We start from the raw sequence: 25,342 nt of genomic DNA on the forward strand, positions 1-25,342 counted from the left end.
CTGTGACCAACAGATGTATTCTCAGTCATGTGAAATCCATAGATTAGGGCCTAATTAATTTATTTCAATTGACTGATTTCTTATATAAACTGGAACTCAGTAAAATCTTTGAAATTGTTGCGTTTATATTTTTGTTCAGAATATATCCCATACTGCAATGACATGTTGCTAGTGTTATAGTTCCTCTCCCATTCTCATTCACAGTGTATGCTACAGTATAAGGTGTGTGTGTGTGTGTGTGTGTGTGTGTGTGTGTGTGTGTGTGTGTGTGTGTGTGTGTGTGTGTGTGTGTGCGTGCGTGCGTGCGTGCGTGCATGTGTTGAGTCCTGAATCTCTCACGGGGAAAAGAAGTCTCGTAGAAGTCTCATTCATTTTTACAAGGTTTCTTTATTGTCATCGGTATGCAATGGCATCCAGATTGTCAGGTTATAATTGTTTTGAACAGGTAATAGCAAGCAGGTCTGTGGTTTTCTATCTGCTAGGTAGAATGGAAGCAAATCAAAGCTGTGCTGTGACACAGAGACACACACCACAGAGAAACAGAGAGGTACAGGCTACTGCCCATCACCATGGCAAAGCTGACAAAGCAGGAGAAGCCTAGGTAACATAGAACAAGATAGGGGTCAATAAGGCTGTCCCAAACATAGAAATAGGATTGATAGAACAGATTGTTGCTTCGTGTTAATGTGTAAATTACCTTATTATTCCAACAATAGCATCAGTTTCTGTACGACGTATCTAATATGGCAGCTGAAATGGCAAGGGTATCTGTTTTATTCAATCTATTTCTATGCTCTGTGTATCTCTCTCTGTCTCCTTGCTGAAGGTTTTTAACACACAGCCCTGTGGGGATCATTTAAAGAGGGAGCAATTGGCCGAATTAAACTTGATCTCTTTATTTTCATGAAGAGGAAAATGTTTAACAGCTCAGAGAAAGCGCTTCAGCTAAAAAATATATTCATAACGATAGAAATGGTGATAACAATATCCATAATATTTCAGGTGAAAGAAAAAGGAAAAAATTAAATAAATTATCTGAATGACAATAACAATAATAACAATAATTATGATAACAACAACAACAATAATAAACTGTTTCAAATGAAGCTTTATAAACCTTTTTTCTTCGCTTGTTTATTTTTTTCTTTGTAATGTCCATTAAAAATAGTAGAAGTCATTGAGCAGAAATCCAGCATATATTTATTAAACAGTGTGAAGGGAATTGCTCTGTCTTCACCACCCCAGTATATCACACATTTACATTATTCACAGTTACTAGAGACCTGCTTGGCACATACAGTACCACTGCAACAGGCCGGGGGAGAGGTGGGAGGGGAAGGTATATGCATGGGGATGGGTGTAGGTGTAGTCTATACCTGGTCTAAGCGGGTACCTAATAGAAAGGAAAATGACCCCCTCTCATCCACCCATCAGTGGATGCTGTGGACGCTGCCTGGTTCCCCATATACCCCCTGTACAGCCTCTCTATTCATAGATTGCACCTCAGTCACTCCGTCACACACTGCCATTGTTATCAACAATCTACAGCCATATTGATGCTCAAATGTAGAACAGGAGCTAAGGATTTTGGGGGTCTAAATTACACTATAGGGGCTTGGGAATATGATGACATTGCTAAAGTATTCACATATTTAGTAGAAAACAACTTTGCCATCATCATCATGTTATCAAATGTACTTTAGACAGATGGCAATGTGGTAATTAGCTAGCAAAGTTTGTAAAAAATAGCTAGCAATGCTAACGTTAGCTACCTAAAATCTGGAGGTCTCCCCTCAATCTTAGCTAGCTAGCGTTATACTCTAAAGTCAATTTCACGACATCAAAATGATGACAAAAGATTTTCCTACTAATTATTTGCCTTCTTTAGAAATGTCATCGTGTTTTCAAGCCACAGTAATGCACTATAAACCAAATCTTCATCAACTCCCAACGAGGAAGCATTGAGTATTATGCTCAGTTGGGCATAGTCCTAAAACGAACGTTCAAAACAATATTGTGGCGCAATGTGGAACCCATGAATACAACAAGACAATCAACACAGACACACCAAATGCATGTCTATAACATTTTATACATTGTCCTCAAGCCAGAGGCCTATCTGACCCTCAACCCCGATTAGAAAACTGAACAACCTTCACTTCCCCTGTGCCTCCCTGTCCTCACCAGCTCAGCCCATGGCTGTGACCATGTTGGAGTGGTGGGGGTGGCCGAATGAGGGGTGTATGGGTGTGGGGGTGGGCAACATGTGTCCGGAGTGGCTGAAGGGTGGCAGGTGGCCCATGTGGGTCATGTGTCCGGCCAGGGAGGCAGCACTGAAAGGAGAAGACTTGTCGTGCATACACTTGGACAGCTCCTCATAACCATCCCCGCCCCGCCTGCCCTTCTTGGACTTGTTGGACATCTTGCGGTTACGTGTCTGGATGCCTTCCTTCTTCATGGTCAGAGGCCGGTTCACCTGTAGGGAGACAGGGTTGGAGGGAGAGATGGGTGGTAAGGGTTGAGATGGTGGTAAGGGTTTTTAATCAACTCAATATGTTTGAGCTTAATGGAGTATGTGTAAAAATAATGTACTGTATATTATCTGAAAACCATATTATTTATTAGGAGAACTCTAGACACACTCATTTGCCTATTTTTCAAATAAATAAAAAATACTATAAAAATAACATGCAGAAACAGTATGCAGCTTATTTCCTAAAACTAGGCCATATTCAATTTAATAAATGGCAATACACCAAGGCTGAACATTGAACAGTTGTGCCTCATTTGAACAGACGCAGTTGGTCTGACAGAATAACAGTCCCACCATTGTGAGTCTCAAGGGGATGACGCCAACCATGGAAACAATAAAGCACAAAGAAAACACCAACAGGGCCCAGTGTGTCTGAGGGCCAAGCTCTGCATCCCTCTCTCCCGCCTTCCCTCCCTCCCGATCCCTCTTTCTTATCCTGTTCTAATCAATGCAACCTGTCCATATACTTGACCTGGCTGGCTGAGTGTGGGTAGGGCTGGTGGTCGGTCAGGCCAGGCGGTTAGCAGTGAAAGACTTACGTTGTGCAGCTTGTAGTACAGGCCGCAGGCGTTGCACACGGGGTCTCCATTGCCGTTGCGCCTCCACAGTGTGGTGGTGGTGGTCTGACAGTTAGCACAACAGGTGCCGGCTCGTCTGGCCGCAGACTGGATGGAAACATGAAGAAAGCATTTATTAGACCACAACTGCACGGACACATAACACATGAAAGAATAGGTTGGGAATTACTTTAGAGCTGGAAGGTGTGTAGATAGTATTTGCAAATTGGCTGCCAGGAGCGGAGAGGACATGTAATATTCCATGCTGTTTTAGATCAAAGTTGTTCATTATAGTTATAGATTTGCATATAATTTCAGTAATGTATTCATATTGCATGACAGTTTGATAGTTTATTGTAATGTTATGAAATACTGAATGAAGTACGCAATAAAAATGTGTCAGGTCTTTACATTCTCAGACAGAATATTTATCAAAACACCAAATAGTTGTTCATGTGTGAATTAATTGGTCTCTATTAACAAGGAGTGTGCCGAGTACTCGCACAAAACGAGTATCTTAACAGATATGGATAATTTTCCGAAAAAGATAATGACAGGACTATTTTTTGTAATTATCCATGATCGAAATGTGTTATTTATTTTTAGCTGCCAGCACGCATCTCTCTTTCACTCAAACAGAGTGAAGCGCTGTGCGCTCCGACTACTGGCTATATACTATTAACCTATAATAAACAATGTGTTACTATAAAAGTCGTGCTCAATAGATCATATAAGAAAGTAATGGGTTGTCTATATAGGCTACAGTTTCTTCCCAGCATGAAAAATCGTTTTCATTTCATAGACACAGTAGTGATGAACACTGACTATCAAAGGTCTTCCTCTCAGATGCAAAGCATCGCTATTGAATGGAGATTAGGTAGCGAGGGGGGCTATAGGCCCTCCAGTGTCCGGGCTGCCTGTGCGATCCCCTGCTATTACAGATGGTTTCTTCACACTTAATAATATGAGACATGTACAAGTATACCCCTATAGCTAAATATGGTAATCTGAACCCTCAGTCAGAATAGTGCATGGCCCTATACAGCTACGGATCATCCTAAAACATGGATTAGTGCAAATTACCTCTATTAAGTGAAATAGAAACGCCCCAATTTGTGTAAACCTGGCCCTACATAAACATCTCTCCAAGTAAATAAGTCTAGGCTCGAGCCCTAACCTTGGCAGGCAGCAGGGCAGCAGGGCAGCAGGGCATAAATCCATGTATTTCATCTTCCCGTGCGCCCTGCTTGCATCTCGATAGCCCTCGCTTTTTTTCTGTGCACATAACCGGGCCTGAAATGTTGTGCCAGTCCGCTTTACTGTATGCTATGAGATGAGGACTGACCGGCTTGACCACTGCTATAGAAAAGTATGTGTAGTTAGCGCGCCACGGACGGAAACATGCGCTGGCCCCGCTTCCTTATCCGTACCCGCAGATATCCGGATATAGGAAACAACTGGAAGGCCCCTGCGCGAGCACTGAAAACACGCGAGCAGAAAAGTATCTACAAACTCATCAGGCACTCGTATGGAAAAAAATGGAATGGATTTTTCAGTCATTGGGACCAAAGTGACAATTATTAAACGTTATTATGCTTTTCATGCACGTTTAGGCTATATTGATTGTGGTCCAGGGATATCCTTTTGACTTCTATTATTTCTCAAGGCACAAAGAGTCATAGCCAAGGCCTGTGGCGTTGATGCTTACAATGTTAAGCAGCTCAAGTCACGATAGTGTTCAAATGTTTCAAAATGATCTAAAAATGGGTCACTAAATAGTCTCGGCGGTGATGCCTTTTGTATAGCCAGCATTGGCTGGCTCAGTGCCGTCGCTGTGCCGTCGGCTGAGACCTTGTGAAAACGACCATTCTCTTATTAAGATGCTCACAGGATTATATGATCTTTAGGGTGGTTCTTAAAAAAACGCAGTCGACATGAAATACTGTATGCAGTGCTAAATAACCTATGTGTGTCTCAACCATAAATGCGTTTCAATACTAGTATCCGTAGCCTTTGATTAATATATTAACAATCCTATTATGCATCCTGAGACATTTGGGAACCAATTCGTAAATCATTTGAATAGGCATAACCTAATTAGGCATACATCCACATTTCAAATATGAATTACCAGAAATTATAAGCCATAGGTATTTCATTTCTATAGATGGATCTCCCACTTATAATGGCTCAGTTTGTTTTATAGTAATGTCTCTATTTCTGCAAAACGCCAATTTATTCAAGAGGGGCGTGGAAAAAATGCTCTTGCAAAAATCAACCACGAGTTGCCAGAATAAATCAATTATCGAGAGGTTATGGGCCTAGTGAAATTATAGCTCAGTGAAATACTTTTATGGTTATTATTATATGCTATTTTACATTATTTCTATCATTCTTCTTATTATTATTATTATTATGCTATTGATTTATTAGTCTACATGCAAATAGGTTTACGCCCGCGAACAGTAGCTGTGGGCTATTCAATATGTTATAAATACAGGAAATATTCAGATCATATCTTGAAAATAGTTATTTTGTCATTTATGCATATAATTTTTGGGGGTCCTCATTTATCTTTCAACAGGCCATGGAGAAAGGTATTTCTTTGCTTTTTGTATTTGATGCAAATCTGACTGGCCATCACGCAATATAATATTATCTAAATCACAACTGATGTTCTGTTCTTATTTATATTTTCTGTTTTCTACATCTCATTGGGTCATCATATCAATTCCCTCCATCGCAGAGTTTCATATATGTGCATTCTTCATTGCGCATATGTTATTGTTGAGACCAGGTGCTTTAAAGTCTGGTTAGCTCAGGGCTATAGATACTGTAACATGTAAAAAAAAAAATAGCTTTTCATTTTAACTTAACAAATGAAAAAAAATGCATTCAACGGAGTTACCAGCACATTAAGTCTAAAACGACTGTTTTCAGTAATTACAACATTTACATAGTCCATTGAACTGCTGTCTGACTAGAGAGAGGCCTGCACTGGCCCTGATATCAGTAACAGTATCAGAAGTGGCAGCAATAATGATAGCAGAAACAACAAAGTTAGCTGCACTCTGCTAACTGCCTGTGTACAGGAGCACAGGGGTGAGTGGGAAACACAATTCCCGGAAACTGATTGGGAAAATATAACTTTCCTGGAATTGTGCCCTTCTTGCCCTCTCCCCCCACCTTGTGCTCTTATTTACCTCTGCACTCCATGATCTGTGTGTGTGTGTGTGTGTGTGTGTGTGTGTGTGTGTGTGTGTGTGTGTGTGTGTGTGTGTGTGTGTGTGTGTGTGTGTGTGTGTGTGTGTGTGTGTGTGTGTGTGTGTGTGTGTGTGTGTGTGTGTGTGTGCGTGCGTGCGTGCGTGTGTGTGTGGGGGGGGTCCGTGGTACTCACCAGTCTACGTTTGGGCTTGATGAGGGGTCGGTTCTGACCGTTCATCTTGTGGTACAGGCCGCAGGCGTTACACAGGTAGTGGCCCGTACCATCCCTTCGCCACAGGGGGGTAGAGGTGGCTCCACAGTTGACACACTCACGCCCCTCTGAGCAGCATGCAGGTGGAGGGAGAGCACAGGGACATTTATAAAATTAACCTGTCAACTCTGACACATTTATCATACACAAAAACTCTGTAACCTGTAGCAGTGAAATTTACAATTTAGAAAAATGTCATGTAAGTTAGTCTGGAAAACTATGCCAGGACTGCATATTTTTATATTAGGTTCACCAAAGCATGGGAACAGTTTTGAGAATTGATTTTTAGTTACTAAGTTCTAGTCTCTAGTATGAGAAAGCTGAATGTTTTTGGTGTGAAGTTTGTGAGAGAGCGAGAAAGTGTGTGTTTAACCCTCTGCAGACTCTCGGAATAACAAAAGGCTTTGTTCTGTTTGATCTGGTTAAGTTCCTCCCTGTCAGTTTTGGGTCAGCTGGGATGCATACACCCAAAATGAAATGCAGGCTATCTCTTACGTTTCTGTTCATTTTGCTGTGATTGCAATCAATGTTCCCACTAAACTGTGCGTGCGAGCACAGCTCCCCTTGAACTGCCGTGCAGAAGAAATATCAGCACGTGCAGAGAAGCACAAGATTAAACTTCACTCAACTTTCTAGAGTTTTCCCCTTTAGTTCACTCTATCAACGTTTCACTCTAAGGTGGGGATTTTGCTCGAATCAACGCAATATTTGCCACTTCCAATGTAACATACTTAAACAAAACAAACTATGCAAGACATAGGCATTGGAGTAGGATACTGCTACATTGACTAGCACGACTCGGGCCCATACTCTACACAGACCTGTGTACCATAACCAATCAGAGCTGCAATAGGCCTATATGCAAATATCCATTGCCATATTTGGATTTGTGCCATTCACGTTGAACTGAACTGTGTTTACCATATGAGTAGTCACAAGTAGATGCAAGAGCTGCATGTTGCCACCTGTGCACATTTGTTTATATTCTTTGCTAGTTAGTGAGTTATTAGCCCAGTTATAGCTAATTTCTAGATAACAATGGTGGAGTGGTTGCTTCCTACAAGAGCACAAAATGTGTGCATTTCGAGACATCTTTGAAAAGCAAGTCAGGTAAAGAATTTTTTGCTATGTCTTAAAGGAACAGTGTTGTATTTTCAGTTGTCTTGAAGAAGCTAAGTAGCCAATAGGCAGAGGGTAGCATAATTTCTGGAATAATTGTAAGGGAATAATAATGAATGTTATTTTGTAAAGTGGTTTCTTCCATCAAATAACACAACATTTTCAGTCACCTCCTTGTCTGAAGGACAAGTGGATAAACAGGTTAATGTGAAGCTCTGCATGTTTTTTTCAATAGTCTCATGGAATGTTGGCCTATATTGACCACCACACATTGGCTGCTACTGTAGGCTGAATGATATTTCCATGTTAAAATGTTATGGGATGCATTTTTCTCCATTGTTTTTGATGGTAGGCCACTCTGGTAGGCTTACATTATGATCAAATAGCCACAGTAGCCTACTTGGCCACTGTTAAAACTGTAACTTATAGTGGGTACCGCCTCAGTGTTCACAGTAAACGCGCAGCAGAAGTTGCACAGAATTTTCACAGTGTTCACAATGTTTCACAAAGTTTGCAGACCTGAAATTTGCTCAAGAGAAAAATTGTTGAGGGAACCATTTTTACATGTTTGTGCTGCTTATAATGTGGATCAGATTCTCAGTCTAGATTAGTAGAGGTAATACTAGTGTGCTTGTGGGCCTTTGCCTCTGTTGGTGGCTCCAGATAATGCTGAGTATGGACAGCCAGAGAAGGAGGGAGAGAAAAAACTGGGGAGACTGAGAGGAGAGAGAGGAAGGGGGCCTGAATTAGGGTTAGTCAAACAGGAAGTTTGACTAAGGTATGCATGATCAGGGACTTCACCATAATAGTGTGACACTATAGTGTTCTATGGTCCTGCAAGCCACCAGTAATGGACATCCCCACAGAGATAGGCTCCTAGAAACAGGACAGACTATTCCTGCATGATGTCAGGGAGCGCCCATAACACACAAATCTATCAGGGAGGATGATTCACTACCAAACACCTAGCTGGGTCTTCCTGATGGAAGTTGTGCCTTTGTCTGAGAATGACCATAATACCACTGTAACAGATGTTTTAATTTGTATTTCTAAGAATACTCTTAGGGTTTATGTTGAGACATCGAATCCCTATTTATGAAATATGGTGAATTCGTTTTTTTTTGTTGGTTCTTTCTTTCTCGAACAAATGAATACTGATGCTCAGTATAAGGGAGACGGTTTATAAGATAGGGGGCTGCTTTAAGGCAATCAGCTCAGCCTATAGTCGCCAAATGTAAGTATTGTCAATGCTATATTATGTAACAAAGAAATGTCGCGTTTTGGCTATATGCGCTAGCAGATCTTCTTTTCACATCTCCGTGGCTGTATCTAGTTTGTCATTCTCATGGGCAAGCCAGCTCGAGCGTAATTGAGTCGCGGTTTACAAAAGAGGATAATAAACGTGTCAGCCAAAGCGCGCCCGCGCTCAGCGGAACGACAGGTCTTGGGTGTGTGCGGGGCGGTGCTGGCAGTATGCGTTACCTGTCCCTTCCAACCAAATAGGCCTAAGCAAATTATTCCTCTGGGGCTAGGCCCTACATTTCTTAGACCTGGGACACTGGCAAAGTTGTGTCACTGGGACACTGGGAACGTTGTGTCTTCACAGCTTACAATAAGCAAGGTTTCTTATCATTATTAGACGAAGCCTATCATTATAATTATATTACGTCTGTTGATATTACCGATTTGTATTATTAAAAAATATGCAGATTTGATCTGATCAATTGGCCTAATAATGAGGAAACGGTAGGCCTGTAGGGAGTAGACGTACTGTTTAAAAACGTGGCTGCATAAATAAGGCCAGACACAATCGACGCAGAAGACACTGTATATCATAACCTCACACCACCTCTTATTATTTTATCTGTCCCCCCCATAACAAATAAACAGTAATGGATGGCCTTTTAATATGTAATTCGTCTATTTCTTATAGTTAACCATAATATCTGCTTTTGTCCTCATGGGGATGAAAAGATTGACATAACATTCTTCATCCATAGGCTATGCAAAGCAATTCACATACAGGATTACTAATATGTGGATATGTGACACTGCTTTATGTGTTTGTGTGTAGAGGCCTACAGCTTCCTACTGGTTCTTTGAAGCGGATTGTGTTTACTTTTGGCGACGAAAGAAACCGGTGTGTGTGAAAATAGCTATGAAAGGAGTTGCTAACAACATGCACCCAGATAAGATGTAACCTCATCCCAATTATCTTCTGCAAACCACACGTCGAGGCTTACTGTAATGATATTGTCACCATTTTATAAGGACGTTCATGGAAAGTTGGCTAACCGAGTAAATCAAATTGCATTAAACTGGAGGTTTTGAAAATGCCAAAGACGTTTCATTCAGAATATTTGTCACAAAGGACCAGTCTTATAGAACAGTATATTAGGGGAAATGTTCTTATGCATGTAAAATAAACATAGGCGTCAATATATCGATTATTATATAAAATAATATATTAATTCTAGGCTAACTAGTATATATATATTTTTTATAGGCTATATATATTTATACCTACATAAGTAGCTTTGGTCTAGCATGTGCCTTAGTTTCTGTTTTTAGTCTAAACGGTGTTCCAGTTCGCTATCAGTGATAATAATTCGGTACACTTTATAAGCATTGCATGGGACAAATATTTCATATTATTCTTGTTTTAAGATATGCTATTTGTTTTTAACTCAATTATGTGTTTAGATACAACAAACCTGTGATAATGCTAAAATAGTGTATAAGACTAGTCCAATAAAGTAATTTCGGTGTGTTCTGTCATAATAATAATAATATTAATAATGATGATAATAATAATAATACATAAAGTATTGCCATCATCATTAGGCTATGTCATCGTCATTTTATTCTGTAGTACAAACATTTGAAATGCCACATTTTCGAGATGAGAGGAGATTCACCTGAGCACGACCGAGTTTTGCTTTTACATTTCGGGGTGAAGCTGGAGGATGATCCTCCGAGTAGGCTGCCAGGGTGGAACAGACTGCCCCCGTAGTCATGCGCTGCCGGGAGAGAGTACGTGGGGTAGGTCGGTATGGGGTGGTGCGTGGAGGGGGTCTGGGCGCTCATTGATGCCAGGCTGCTTCGGAGAGGACTGGAACCCTCCATCTTCATGCCGTCAGAAAGAGACATTTGGTACTTGATAGACTCCTTCTCGTCCATTCTCGGGGTAGAGGACAAGGGAGAGGCAGCCCCGGGGTCTGGGGAGACGTCTTTCGGCGGGGTAGGGGGGAAACTGTAGAGATGTGGACTCGAATGGGATGCGGGCGTTAACGAGGAGGCGGAGGCCGTGCTGGCGTTGCTGCTGCAGGGATATAGGCCGCCCGAAGCCCCGGAGCCTGAGGAATGCAGCCCAGTCTTGCTGAAGTGACTGACCGCCCATGCGTTGTGATGGTGGGCCGCTGAGAGGGCTGCTTTGCCCGGCTCTAGCCATGAAATTCCCGGGCTATGGATGAGATGTGGCCGGCAGACCTGACCCCCAGCTAGGCGAGCTGTAAGAAGAGATGAACAATATGTTTTTAGATCGAATACATAGGCCTACACAAACATACTAATGATATGGCCATTACAACTCTTATTGCCCTGTTGATGATGTGATGTCATAGGATTAGAGAAAGTTGGGACACCAGTCCTACACCTGTTGATGCAGGGTGACAATAATCCGACAATAATCCATCATTGTGCGTAAAATGTATTATTCGATTCGTGAGGGGCACAAAATACACAGTTCGCAGGTATTCAGACAAAAACAGTGAAATGATAACCCCAGAAATGTTTGTTCTGGTGTTGGGTCATCGTGTTTTTTTGTTTTTTTTTATATAGTCAATGACAAATAAAGATATCTGGTCTAGTAAATGCATTGGAACATGCAGGACCTATTTTGCAGAAGAAGCTTAAGATTGTTTTATTGATTTTAGAAAAATAGGCTCCAATCCGCTCTGACAATTTTGAAGAAAATATTCAATGAATATAGGCCCACAATAATTCCCGCTTTATCCTGAAATGTAAGTCACTTAGCAAAGTGAATTTGAGGTCTTACCGTGAGCTTGGCTGTAGGACACTCTGGCCCGCGCGTGAGCGGAGTTGTGGTAGTACGGGTTTCCCTGCGAGTCAAGATGGTTAAAGAAAACATCCACCTCGTCCGGAGGCAGAAGTTGTGCGGTGGGCTCCATGTAGTTGTGCGAAAGGCCGGGGTGGTGCGAGTCCGGGTGTTGGCCGTTTAGTACGGCATGGTGGTGCATCCACCGCGACGGATCAGCCCCTACATCCATGTCTGCGTGAGTCTTTCCGTGTGGGGCAAAAAGGTTGAAAAGAGAAGAGGAGCCTCTCAAGGGAGAGGACAGTGTGTTCCTGAACCGTCCTCTCTTCGCTTTATCTTTCAGAAAAAACGCGTCTCTCTCTCCTGATAAAAATGTCCTATTGTGGAAAACAAAACATACATTTGTTAAGAAGTTGCGCTAGTCTATCTCCAATAGGTCGGTCTTCACTCGTAGTCCGATGAGTTCCTCTTGGCACTCGCCTTCTTCAACAGGCATCGAGTCGTGTTTAAAACTGGACTAATAACTGTAATACGACCAAAAATTGGATGTTAATATTTCAGAGGCATTTACAAGGTGTTGCGTGGTTATCTCTGTGTGGCCGTCTAGTCATAAGAGAAGAACTCGGGAAGGCTGCTCCTTTTTAGGTGCGTTTTGTAAGTGATGCATGTGAATATGCAACATAAGATAAAGACGTCGAGTCACTCGTCCCCAACCACTCCCATTCCGAGGAACCTGAAATCACCGACCCATCCTCACCGTTACGCGCGCAGATAAGTAGGCTATACTTTTGAACCCATGCCTACACGTCATAGGCTAGCTAGTAAACTAATAATCGTCAGTAGCACACTTAGAACAAACAGATAACATTCTTACAGAGTAAGAAGTCATATATTTTCACACACTATTTGGAAAATAAATAACATAGATTTCATGTAAATACCTTGTCTTTCTCAGGTTTGGTTATTCCGTTTTCAAGCCCCTTTGTGATAATTTTCCTTCAGTTAGCAAATGTATTTTCCTTTCCTGTATTGACTCAATTTATGCGGAATATCTTTGGCAAATATCTTTGGTCTGTTTTCCTTGGTTTTGGTTTAGGGTTATCGTCTGGGTAAACTCCGTTGGAGACGGATAGAGCTTTAGCAACATACAGCTGAACTAACTGTCAGCACTGGCGCCAGTGAATTCCATATCAAATGTGCAAGGGCAGGGTCTTAGATTTAGCGTTGACACCGCGACATCCAATTGGATTCTGCCTTCCCCGATTCTGGCAACTCCTTCCGCGGAATCTCCATGCCATTCACCTTCTCCAGCCCAAGAACCAGCGAGAAAACAGCCATGGCCCCGGAGTGTAGGCCTTACTGGTCTCATCCCACTGATCCCAGGGCGTATTAATCACCTTATTAAAGATGCAGCCTCGGGCTACCGCCCACACATCAATGCTTTCTCAACCAGGGGAGAAATGTATTTGTTGATGCCAAGTGTAATCATCACTATATATTTTAATAAAAAAAGTTATTTACATAAATAGGCTACTCATGAGTATTTCTATTTTGTATTTAGGCTAAATTAAACTATGAGCAGGATTTTTAATCACATGCGTAAAAGTGCGTAATAATACAAATAGTATTAGTATTAGATAGCTTTTCGGACAGTGACGCTGTGGGGTAGGCCAGTGTGACATCTGTGGATGCCTGTCTGTCTTTAGGCTTTGCCTAATTGTCTTTAATTTCCAGTAATGTCATAAACATGTTTTTTGTTTGTGAATCAGGGGCGATCACACGCTGCTTTACATCTTAATGCTTCCTTTGGCTGGCGGGTCAGCAGAGCACAGGGGGTCAGTACCAGCCATAGAGGTCCACAGCCACAGAGGGCCACTAAATGGGGTTTGTTTAGTAGGCTATGTGGTCACAATAAAAACTACCCCACAGAACCCAGCCGCTCAGCCACGGGCGCAAAGACACAGTGTCGCCACCGGTCTGTGATGGCTGTGAGAGAGGAGTATCCTATGAGAATGATGCATGTTTGCTGAGAAACTGTTTGATTTTGGAGTCGGGGTAGCACATTGCAGCTGGTTTGTAATATGTGTCATAGCTCCTCCAAATAGATTTGTAATAGGCTGCCTATCGCCTCTCCCTGGTCGCTTTGCGTCCTGCAGAAACACTTGATAAGAGCGAATCATTCAGTGACTAACCCTGCTTGTCCGGACTACAATCCAGAGGTGTGTGTGTGCAGTCTATAGCAGAGCAAGGCGGGAGAGTGAATATGAATGACAGGGAACTTTGTGACGAGGGAGCTCGACTAGCCGCCTATCTGACGCCACTCCCTGGCGTCACCGCAATTTAGAGGAGGAAAAAAGAATCATCAGGAAATTAACTTTAATAATACTTAAAGTAGGGAGATGGTGGAGCACGAGATCTGCTTACGTCCCAAAGGATGAACTCGAGGAACACATTCAAAGACACACTCTCTATTGGGAGGACTGCAATAGATATTCACTATAGTGGCATTAATAATGAATAAAGTACAGTCTTTTGACCTTTGATGTGGTTTAGAAATGTGTCTACATAGATCCAGTGGCGACAGAAGACAGCGAAACCGAGATTTGGTCACATTAGCCCGACTAGGGATTTGATTTGACCCCAGAGAACACTTTGGGTCTAATTTGAAACGCAATCAATAAAGCGGAGAACTGCAGTCTGATGGACTAAGGAGTGGACACAGCCTGGGGGAGCACAACGTAGCTGAAAAATATCTGTTTAATGCACTCTTGCTGTGAACATCATTCTTGATTGGATGGAGGTCAAAGAGCTATCATCAGCTCTCTCTCTACCAGTTATTACAATGTTATAAGTAGCAGGCAATATAAATAAGTTGATTAGGCTATAGCCAGAGTGTGTGTGTATGTTCTGAGACATAAGGCCTACTATTTTGATGACATTGTCACTAGGCTACTAGACAATAGTTATTTTCCCTGTGCTCTGTGCTATATAAAGCAAAGGGTCTTCGTAAAGATTGGATAGGTACCTTTGGCAAACAAAAAAAGGCATACAGAGCAGGAGTAATCACACTGATAATTAGCAAATGTCGTGACATGGATTTGCGCTGCTAACCTGTTTGTTCCCACCGCGCTTCATCGCTCTCACATTGTCCTTGTGGGACGCGCGGCAGATAGAGCGCCTCGGTGTGAGTTCGCTCAGCGGAGAGATGGTCCCTGGTCATTGGTAATTTGCCTGGATTGAAGAGGCGAGAGAGGCAGCAGGTCCTGCACAACAGGGCCCAGACAGCTTCTAGCCCAGCCACGGGAAGGTGGCACCGTTTCTGAGGACTTGTGGGATGCTTGTGGAATCAAATTATTTTGAATTAGGTTAAACAAATAAAACTTTTCAAAGTGAAAGTAAATTATTATTAGGCTATTATTATTATTTGATTATTATCATATAGACTAGCCTATATACGCACACTGTAGCCTACGAGACTTTACTATTATGTTATTGTTTCGTCAGTGTTTTATTGTTATAAAGCAATCACCATTATTAACGGAAAAATGCTTTCTCTCTTTTCAATCAGACGAGAAGCTGGATTTCAGGTATTTAGAAAATAATAGCCTACAACGCGTCAGATAAGATCTAAATATCACCCAACCTACTTCACCCCTACCCTCTGTCTTCCGGGTCAGGGTATGTGACATCAGGGTATGTTACATGCAGGGGGAAGCTGGAAAGCAGGTTGCACTTTGAGGGATAGAGAGACGGATTGCAAAGGCGCAAGTCCCTGTTGTGAGAGAGCGAACCCGGGTGCTCGTGAGGGAGTCATATTTTACACGCACGAGACACTCAAGAGCCTGAGCGCAAGGACAACAGTTCAACTCTGCACAAACTCAAGACAGACCGTTGGAAAGGATATGAGGCCAATTCTGATATTATTTTGGAAAAATGTTTTTCTAACATAACATAATTTGCCAAGCTGCATTTATCGCCAATTTTGACGATCAATTAAACTGTGGTGTCAGGTGAGCAGGTGCGAGTTTCAGAGACCATTAGCTATAGGCCTATCTCTTGTCTATCAGAAACTGACCAACGTTGACCTGACGGTATTTAGATTCATGTATCTCCTCATTTTACTGTAGCCTATGGATGGATGAGACAGGACTTTGACTTAACAAATTCTACCCAAACAGGTGATGCATGTGACCTTGCTTAATTTTGGGATTAGGCCTTCTTTGAAGTTACTTCCCCTCCTTGGTTATTGTGATTATAAAAACACAATTTACTCCTCTATTCATCTCCTCCCCACATAGCCCACACTTCACATAGGCCTATGCCAAATGGCCTACTACACACTAAGCCCTTGCAAAGCTGCCTCAGGAGACCATGTGCTCCTGGCGCCTGGAAGATACTTGAGTGCACTGTTACAGTGTCTCATGCCCACGTCCCCCCGGGTTCAAAGGGTAACAGACACAAAAACAAAAGTATCCGAGAAACAAAAACGTTTACTGAGTTAAATGCACACATTTCAGAATAAGACCATAGAAATCTACAGGAAGCAAAGGTGACTGCTCTCAATTGCCTAAAGGGCCCCTGATTTACCTTCATCTTGTGATTGGATGGACTTGGAGTTGGACGTGAGCTGCATGATCATTGCAAAGAAGAATGCTATTCAGAATAATTTAGTTAAATGATCTTAGGGCTATAGCCTAGCCTAATAAACATTTTAATATCTCTTACTCCTGCTCCTCATCAAAATTGAGCTTCTTCTCACCATCACCGGTTAAAACTGTCTTGCCTGTGTGTGTTATTTTAACTTTATTTAAATAGGCAAGTCAGTTAAGAACACATTCTTATTTACAATGACGCCCTAGGAACAGTGGGTTAACTGCCTGTTCAGGGGCAGAATGACAGATTTATACCTTGTCAGCTGGGGGATTTGAACTTGCAACCTTTCGGTTATAAATCCAACGCTCTAACCACTAGGCTACCCTTATGCCTGTACTATAAAAACGATTGTTTAGAAGCGTGCCTTCCCCGTCATTCTGACCCGCCTTCTTGAGAGAAAGCAAGAGAGAGAGAGAGAACGTTGCCACGGCTCTCTGTTGCTATGTGGCAGCTATCTCTCGCAAGCTGGGTGCATTGTGGCAGTTGTGTATTTATGAGAATAATGACACCGCTCGTCCTTTCGTCTTCATGTGCATCATTACAATATCTGTACAAGCGTGTGGCATTGTGCTTCTTCTTTTGTGCACTGGCCAAGTGAGCGATCCGTGTGACTTGACTTTCAAAGAGGCTCATATCCGCTATGGCACGACAGAGCTTTAGCCTACTTGTTCGCATGATTATCTGAACAATTGGTTAATAATAGCGATTATTGTTATTATTATTACTGTTATGAGGAGGGATTATAGTCTTGAATGTTCTAATTATAAGGGTAATAATCACAATTTACATTGATAATAATGAAGGCCTACATATTTTTTTTTAAAGGAAAAATATTATTAGGCTATGTTTTGGAGCATTATTCTCAATAATCAAAATAGATTTAACAATGATTAAAAGCTAACGTTGTTCCTTCTCCGGTGTTTTTTTTTGTATCAGGTTAGGTTAGTCTTACTGAATTTACAAATGTCAGACATTGGTTAGGTTAGGTTGTCAATGTGGAGTCTGGAAGCCTGAGGTCCATGTCACTTGGTCGACTTAATCACAATAGGACTGAACGCAGGTAATCTTGTTAGAACGGATGACGGTGAAATATTTCGGTTGGGCCTTATCAGGTTCTGCCACCACAGCTCTCAAAATAATCCTGTTTAAAAGACAGGAAAGAAGAGAACCTCAATGTTACAAATGAAATCGTGCATGAACAAGTGACAGCATTGTGCGTAGTGAATTCTTGGATACAATACCCAGCCAACATATTTAAGTGTGCCAAATATTAAACTAATCAGCATGATAATGTGGAGCTATCAATGTTGGCTGCGATGGGCGTTTAGCGAGAGCCCTTTTGATCTGGTGTGGTGGGCAGAACCGGAGCGCTCTTGATGCGCACGCGATAAAACCTTATCAGTGGCGAACATCCATTTCCATCTCACTTTTTTAATTAATCTCTACACACTCACCCCTTTCTCTTTCTCTTTCTCCTTCTCCACACTCGTCTCTCTCTCTCTCTCTCTCTCTCTCCTAAACACACACAGGCGCACACACAAACACTACTGCCTTTTGCCACCGTGACACGAGTAATTCCATTCAAACTAACAACAAGAGAAGAAAGAGGGAGAAAGAAAGAGGGAGAGGTAATAATTTATGCAGTAAATTACAACACTAATAATGTTATTCAAAGGGTGGTACAAATATATTATTATTATTATTATTATTATGCCTGGTCATAATCCAATTCAAATAAATTCAAGATATCTGTATTGCTCCCATCAGTTTGTCCCATGCTGCGGATAGGAGACACCCCTTATGCAATATATTGTGAGCGACAGGCAATGTTTGATTAATAGGAAGAAGAAACTGAGATTTCAAGGCTGGTGTGTGTGCGTGTGTGTGTGTGTGTGTGTGTGTAAATATGCTCATTGGGTCCTCCTTCTTTTGATTATAACCCATCCCGGGGTAATTTTTCATCGGTGCTAGCTAATCTTTGTTCCTTGTGAAGATAATAAATAGCCTAATCGTTATCAGCAAGCTGCTGGAGGTGTCAGGAGAATGGGACTGATCGGCCCGGGAAATAGGCTCCAAAGTACCGCGGAATAAATGGCATTTCTTATCTCCCTCTCCCAGATTATCACCGCCTTTTCAAACTCGCACAACAAATACATCCAATGCATCGAATGCATCATTTACCCGAGGAGATTTCTCCGAATGATAGACATAGCGGGGCGGGGTGGGGGTGTGTGAGGGGGGGTTTTGGGGGGGGGGGGGTATTTATAAGTTTAACAAACTGCGCGTGCAAAGGCTTATAGGGCCTATATTTATATTGGTTTCAGTGTATTTGGACAGCCTATATATTTCAATTAATCACAATCATATTCTATTACATTTCAAATAGGTCTACAGATTGTATCTTAAGAATTCTGAGCACCATGGTCTTTGTCGTGGTATCGCACACTAGTTATTTATTTGATGTTGGATTTCACTGGATAACCGTTTTCATCCCATGGATGAAAGAAATTTGACAATAATCACATTAGGGTTTTTTTCTGCAATATAATTGTTGACTTTTCAGTTTCCTATGCTAACATGATAAAAAAATTTAACAAAATCAATCAAAATAAAAAATATTCAACTTTTCGATTAGAATTATCATTGTTTAAAATTTAATTTCGTTAATAATTCATTTCGTTAATAAAATAATATCCCACTGGGCACATAGGCCTATGTCAGTTCAACGTCTAGTTTTGGTTGAGTTGTCAACTAATGTGAATTCAACGTGAAATCAACAACAAAAAAATGTCATCATATCATCGGATTTAGGATAGAAGTTAGGTGAAATTCCCTTATGTTTCGGACTTTTTTCAAATCCAGCCATTTTCCCATGTTGATTCAACGTCATCACATTGAATTTTTTGGTTGAAATTAAGTGGAAACAATGTTGATTCAACCAGTTTTTGCCCAGTGGGATGCATATTTAGGGGCCAATAGGGTGTTCTGTTATAATGTCATGTAGCCCACTGTTTACTTCTTCTTATTGACTTTTAAGTTCTTTTTAAGCAAGGGATAATCAATGAGGGGCTATGCATTCTATAGAAAATAATGAACGACGTTGAAGGTGTGTTCCAGAAGTTGAACTGAGCTTCCAAAGAGTTGCATTATTTTACAGAGGACCTACGTAGTTGATGATCCATTTTATACCATGGCTATAATTTAACATTTGCCGCTAGAAATGTGTTCATTTATAGGTAGAAATGTGTTCAACATCCACTGAAGTAGCTAGCAAGTTTACTAGATAGCTACAGTAGTTTCCTTGGTAACCAAACAAACAGACTTGCTAGTTTAGCTAACCAAACCATCAGTCCTAGCTTGCTATTATGAAACTCGAATTCACCGACGCCAGTAATGTTTTCAATTCGATTATTGTTTCAAAAGGAGCTCAAACATAGAACATGTAAGAATGAACTATAGCCATTGAATTCGCATTGCTGATATAGCTAGGTTTGCCTAGGTTTACCTCCTCTGTACTCACATCCCACCATACCTTTGTCTGTACATTATACCTTGAAGCTATTTTATCGCCCCCAGAAACCTGCTCCTTTTTCTCTCTATTCTGGACGTCACAGACGACCAATTCTTATAGCTTTTAGCCGTACCCTCATACTTATTCTTCTCTGCTCCTCTGGGGATGTAGAGGTGAATCCAGGCCCTGCAGTGCCTGGCTCCACTCCTACTCCCCAGGCGCTCTCTTTTGATGACTTCTGTAACCGTAATAACCTTGGTTTCATGCATGTTAACATTAGAAGCCTCCTCCCTAAGTTTGTTTTATTCACTGCTTTAGCACACTCCGCCAACCCGGATGTCCTAGCTGTGTCTGAATCTTGGCTTAGGAAGTCCACCAAAAACTCTGAAATCTTCATCCCTAACTACAACGTTTTCAGACAAGATAGAACGACCAAAGGGGGCGGTGTTGCAATCTACTGCAGAGATAGCCTGCAGAGTTCTGTCCTGCTATCCAGGTCTGTACCCAAACAATTTGAACTTCTACTTTTAAAAATCCACCTCTCCAAAAACAAGTCTCTCACCGTTGCCACCTGCTATAGACCCCCCTCGGCCCCTAGTTGTGCTCTGGACACCATATGTGAACTGATTGCCCCCCATCTATCTTCAGAGCTCGTGCTACTAGGTGACCTAAACTGGGACATGCTTAACACCCCAGCCATCCTACAATCCAAGCTTGATGCCCTCAATCTCACACAAATTATTAATGAACCCACCAGGTACAACCCCAAAGCCGCAAACACTGGCACCCTCATAGATATCATCCTAACCAACGTGCCCTCTAAATACACCTCTGCTGTTTTCAACCAAGATCTCAGCGATCACTGCCTCATTGCCTGCACCCGTAATGGGTCAGCGGTCAAACGACCTCCACTCATCACTGTCAAACGCTCCCTGAAACATTTCAACGAGCAAGCCTTTCTAATCGACCTGGCCCTGGTATCCTGGAAGGATATTGACCTCATCCCGTCAGTAGAGGATGCCTGGTTATTTTTTTTAAATGCCTTCCTCTCCATCTTAAATAAGCATGCCCCTTTCAAGAAATTTAGAACCAGGAACAGATATAGCCCTTGGTTCTCCCCAGACCTGACTGCCCTTAACCAACACAAAAATATCCTGTGGCGTTCTGCATTAGCATCGAACTGCCCCCGCGATATGCAACTTTTTAGGGAAGTTAGAAACCAATACACACAGGCAGTTAGAAACGCCAAGGCTAGCTTTTTCAAACAGAAATTCGCTTCCTGCAACTCCAACTCTAAAAAGTTCTGTGACATTGTAAAGTCCATGGAGAATAAGAACACCTCCTCCCAACTGCCCACTGCACTGAGGATAGGAAACTCTGTCACCACCGATAAGCCCACTATAATTGAGAATTTCAATAAGCATTTTTCTACGGCTGGCCATGCTTTCCACCTAACTACCCCAACTGCATTCAACAGCACTGCACCCCCCACAGCTACTCGCCCAAGCCTCCCCCATTTCTCCTTCTCCCAAATCCATTCAGCTGATGTTCTGAAAGAGCTGCAAAATCTGGACCCCTACAAATCAGCTGGGCTTGACAATCTGGACCCTTTCTTTCTAAAATTATCTGCCGAAATTATTGCAACCCCTATTACTAGCCTGTTCAACCTCTCTTTCGTGTCGTCTGAGATTCCCATAGATTGGAAAGCAGCTGCTGTCATCCCCCTCTTCAAAGGAGGTGACACTCTTGACCCAAATTGCTACAGACCTATATCCATCCTACCCTGCCTTTCTAAGGTCTTCGAAAACCAAGTCAACAAACAGATTACAGACCATTTCGAATCCCACCGCACCCTCTCCGCTATGCAATCTGGTTTCAGAGCTGGTCTTGGGTGCACCTCAGCCACGCTCAAGGTCCTAAACGACATCGTAACCGCCATCGATAAGAAACATTACTGTGCTGCCGTATTCATTGACCTGGCCAAAGCTTTTGACTCTGTTAATCACCACATCCTCATCGGCAGACTCAGTAGCCTTGGTTTCTCAAACGATTGCGTCGCCTGGTTCACCAACTACTTCTCTGACAGAGTTCAGTGTGTCAAATCGAAGGGCCTACTGTCTGGACCTCTGGCAGTCTCTATGGGGGTACCACAGGGTTCAATTCTTGGGCCAACTCTTTTCTCTGTATACATAAATGATGTCGCTCTTGCTGCTGGTGAATCTCTGATCCACCTCTACGCAGACGACACCATTCTGTACACTTCTGGCCCTTCTTTGGACACTGTGTTAACAACCCTCCAGACGAGCTTCAATGCCATTCAACTCTCCTTCTGTGGTCTCCAACTGCTCCTAAACACAAGTAAAACTAAATGCATGCTCTTCAACCGATCGCTGCCTGCACCTGCCCGCCTGTCCAGCATCACTTCTCTGGACGGTTCTAACTTAGAATTTGTGGACAACTACAAATACCTAGGTGTCTGGTTAGACTGTAAACTCTCCTTCCAGACTCACATCAATCATCTCCAATCCAAAGTGAAATCTCGAATTGGCTTCCTATTTCGCAACAAAGCATCCTTCACTCATGCTGCCAAACATACCCTCGTAAAACTGACCATCCTACCAATCCTCGACTTCGGCGATGTCATTTACAAAATAGCTTCCAATACCCTACTCAACAAGCTGGATGCAGTCTATCACAGTGCCATCCGTTTTGTCACCAAAGCCCCATATACTACCCACCACTGCGACCTGTACGCTCTCGTTGGCTGGCCTTCGCTTCATAATCGTCGCCAAACACATTGGCTCCAGGTCATCTACAAGACTCTGCTAGGTAAAGTCCCCCCTTATCTCCGCTCACTGGTCACCATAGCAGCACCCACCTGTAGCACGCGCTCCAGCAGGTATATCTCTCTGGTCACCCCTAAAGCCAACTCCTCCTTTGGTCGTCTCTCCTTCCAGTTCTCTGCTGCCAATGACTGGAACGAACTACAAAAATCTCTGAAACTGGAAACACTTATCTCCCTCACTAGCTTTAAGCACCAGCTGTCAGAGCAGCTCACAGATCACTGCACCTGTACATAGCCCATCTATAATTTAGCCCAAACTACTACCTCTTCCCCTACTGTATTTATTTATTTTATTTATTTTGCTCCTTTGCACCATATTATTTATATTTTATCTTTGAACTTTCTTCAAACTACAAATCTACCATTCCAGTGTTTTTCTTGCTATACTTTATTTACTTTGCCACCATGGCATTTTTTTTGCCTTTACCTCCCTTATCTTTACCTCCCTTGCTCACATTGTATATAGTCTTATTTTTTTTTATTTTTTTTCTACTGCATCATTGATTGTATGTTGTTTTACTCCATGTGTAACTCTGTGTTTTTGTATGTTGTCGAACTGCTTTGCTTTATCTTGGCCAGGTCGCAATTGTAAATGAGAACTTGTTCTCAACTTGCCTACCTGGTTAAATAAAGGTGAAATAAATAAAATAAATAAATAAATAAAAAATACCGTGCGTTAGGGGGTGTAATATACGTACAATATACCATGGCTAAAGGCTGTTCTTAAGCAGACTCAATGCAGAGCGCCTGGATACAGCCATTAGCCGTGGTATATTGGCCATATACCACAACACCCGAGGTGCCTTATTGCTACCATAAACTGGTTACCAACATAATTGGAACAGTAAGAATACTTTTTTGTCATACCTATGGTATATGGTCTGATACAACACGGCTATCAAATCATATCTTATTGGTCAAATACACACATTTAGCAGATGTTATTGCGTATGTAGGGAGATGCTTGTGTTCCACGCTTCAAAAGTTCACTAATATCTAACAAATCACAACAATACACACAAATCTAATGCAAAATAATCAGCATTCAGGGCTTGAACCACCCAGACTGTGTCCAGGCACTGTTGCGTCGTGCCTATGAACAGTCCTTAGTCGTGGTATATTGGCCATATACCACAACCCCTCGGGCGTTATTGCTTAAATAATACACACCTTAGAATGTCCTTCAAGACAATCAGAAACAAGTATTCATTAATGCCATGGTATAATATCAGAACAATGAACTTGAATGAATGAGTGAATAGGCTACAGGCTACTCAACTCTGTGTCATACACCACCATGAAACCCAACAGGTTTTTCATTTTTCAATCTGAATCCAGAATCCATACACCTTCAAAGACCTTTTGCATAACATGGTACCCTACTTTTGGTTGGTGATTTCCCCGAATCACAGCCATGTGCTGTGATGTTCACATTTCAGGGTATGGAGGTGTGCCACCCACGCCTGCTCTATGAACGCTCTGGTGTGGCCAGTCAACCTGGTCTCAGAGTTGTTCTGTAAGTAAATCCGAGATACTCCATTTAGTATAATATGTTACTTGCCGTATGGTATGTCTTAATTTGTGAATGTCTATCACTAATTTTGTATGATACGCTACATGACCAAAAGTATGTGGACACCTCATCAACATCGCATTCCAAAATCATGGGCATTAATATGGAGTTGGTCCCCCTTTGCTGCTATGACAGCCTCCACTCTTCTGGTAAATCTTTCATTGGATGTTGGAACATTGCTGCGGGGACTTGCTTCCATTCAGCCTCAAGAGCATTACTGAGGTCGGGCACTGGACGTTGGTCAGTTAGGCCTGATTCACAGTCTGTGTTCCAAAGGTGTTCGATGGGGTTGAGGTCAGGGCTCTGTGCAGGCCAGTCAAATTCTCCCACACTGATCTCTACAAACCATTTCTGTATGGATGGTGAAGCGTAATTCACTACTCCAGCTGACGCTTGGCATTGCGCATGGTGATCTTAGGCTTGTGTGCGGCTGCTCGGCCATGGAAACCCATTTCATGAAGCTCCCGATGAACAGTTCTTGTGCTGACGTTGCTTGCAAGGGCAGTTTGGAACTAGGAAGTGAGTGTTGCAACCGAGGACAGACAACTTTTATACGTTTCGCGTTTCAGCACTCGGTGGTCCAGTTCTGTAAGCTTGTGTGGCCTACCACTATGCAGCTGAGCAGTTGTTGCTCTTAGACATTTACACGTCACAATAACAGCACTTGCAGTTGACTGGGGCAGATCTATCAGGGCAGACATTTGACTAACTGACTTGTTGGAAAGGTGGCATCCTATGACAGTGCCATGTTGAAAGTCACTGAGAGATTGCAAGTCTGTGTGCTCAATTTTATACACCTGTCAGTAACAGGTGTGGCTGAAATAGCCAAAACCACTAATTGGAAGGGGTGTCCACATACTTCTGGCCATGCAGTGTATGTTAGGAATTACAATTCACATTATTTGTTATGAATTTGCAAAACATATGATATGTTACGAATTCTAGCTCGGCGGCTAGGTGGATAACGTTAGCTAGGCTAGGGGTAAAGGGTTAGGGTTAAGTTTAGGAGTTAGGTTAAA

At 42.2% G+C, this 25,342-nt stretch overlaps 1 protein-coding gene across 3 annotated transcripts; it reads right to left on the reverse strand.

The window, feature by feature from the left end:
• Positions 1 to 367: 367 nt before the first annotated feature.
• On the reverse strand, positions 368 to 13,049 carry LOC106583208 (GATA-binding factor 2). Of its 3 annotated transcripts, XM_082967480.1 has the most exons (6): positions 12,683 to 13,049; positions 11,742 to 12,118; positions 10,603 to 11,193; positions 6,488 to 6,633; positions 3,073 to 3,198; positions 368 to 2,476 (listed from the first exon to the last, which is right to left on the reverse strand). In XM_082967480.1, the coding sequence occupies exons 2-6, from the start codon at positions 11,971 to 11,973 to the stop codon at positions 2,189 to 2,191; spliced, it is 1,383 nt and encodes a 460-aa protein (XP_082823606.1). In that variant the 5' UTR covers positions 11,974 to 12,118; positions 12,683 to 13,049; the 3' UTR covers positions 368 to 2,188. The 3 variants fall into 3 exon arrangements, with proteins under 3 accessions (XP_082823606.1, XP_082823607.1, XP_014022592.1); XM_082967481.1 differs by lacking the exon at positions 11,742 to 12,118 and having other exon boundaries at positions 12,683 to 13,047; XM_014167117.3 differs by lacking the exon at positions 12,683 to 13,049 and having other exon boundaries at positions 11,742 to 12,649.
• Positions 13,050 to 25,342: the final 12,293 nt, after the last annotated feature.

This window comes from Salmo salar, chromosome 22 (genome assembly GCF_965601325.2).
Source record: "Salmo salar chromosome 22, fSalSal1, whole genome shotgun sequence".
In the NCBI taxonomy this organism is placed as follows: Eukaryota; Metazoa; Chordata; class Actinopteri; order Salmoniformes; family Salmonidae; genus Salmo; species Salmo salar.

Coding starts and splice junctions, on each gene's coding strand:
- LOC106583208 (XM_082967480.1), bottom strand. CDS start 11,973: ATGGATGTAGGGGCTGATCCGTCGCGGTGGATGCACCACCATGCCGTA. Junction 3,199..6,487: donor TCAAGCCCAAACGTAGACTG/GTGAGTACCACG, acceptor GTTTCCATCCAG/TCTGCGGCCAGACGAGCCGG. Junction 2,477..3,072: donor TGTACTACAAGCTGCACAAC/GTAAGTCTTTCA, acceptor GTCTCCCTACAG/GTGAACCGGCCTCTGACCAT.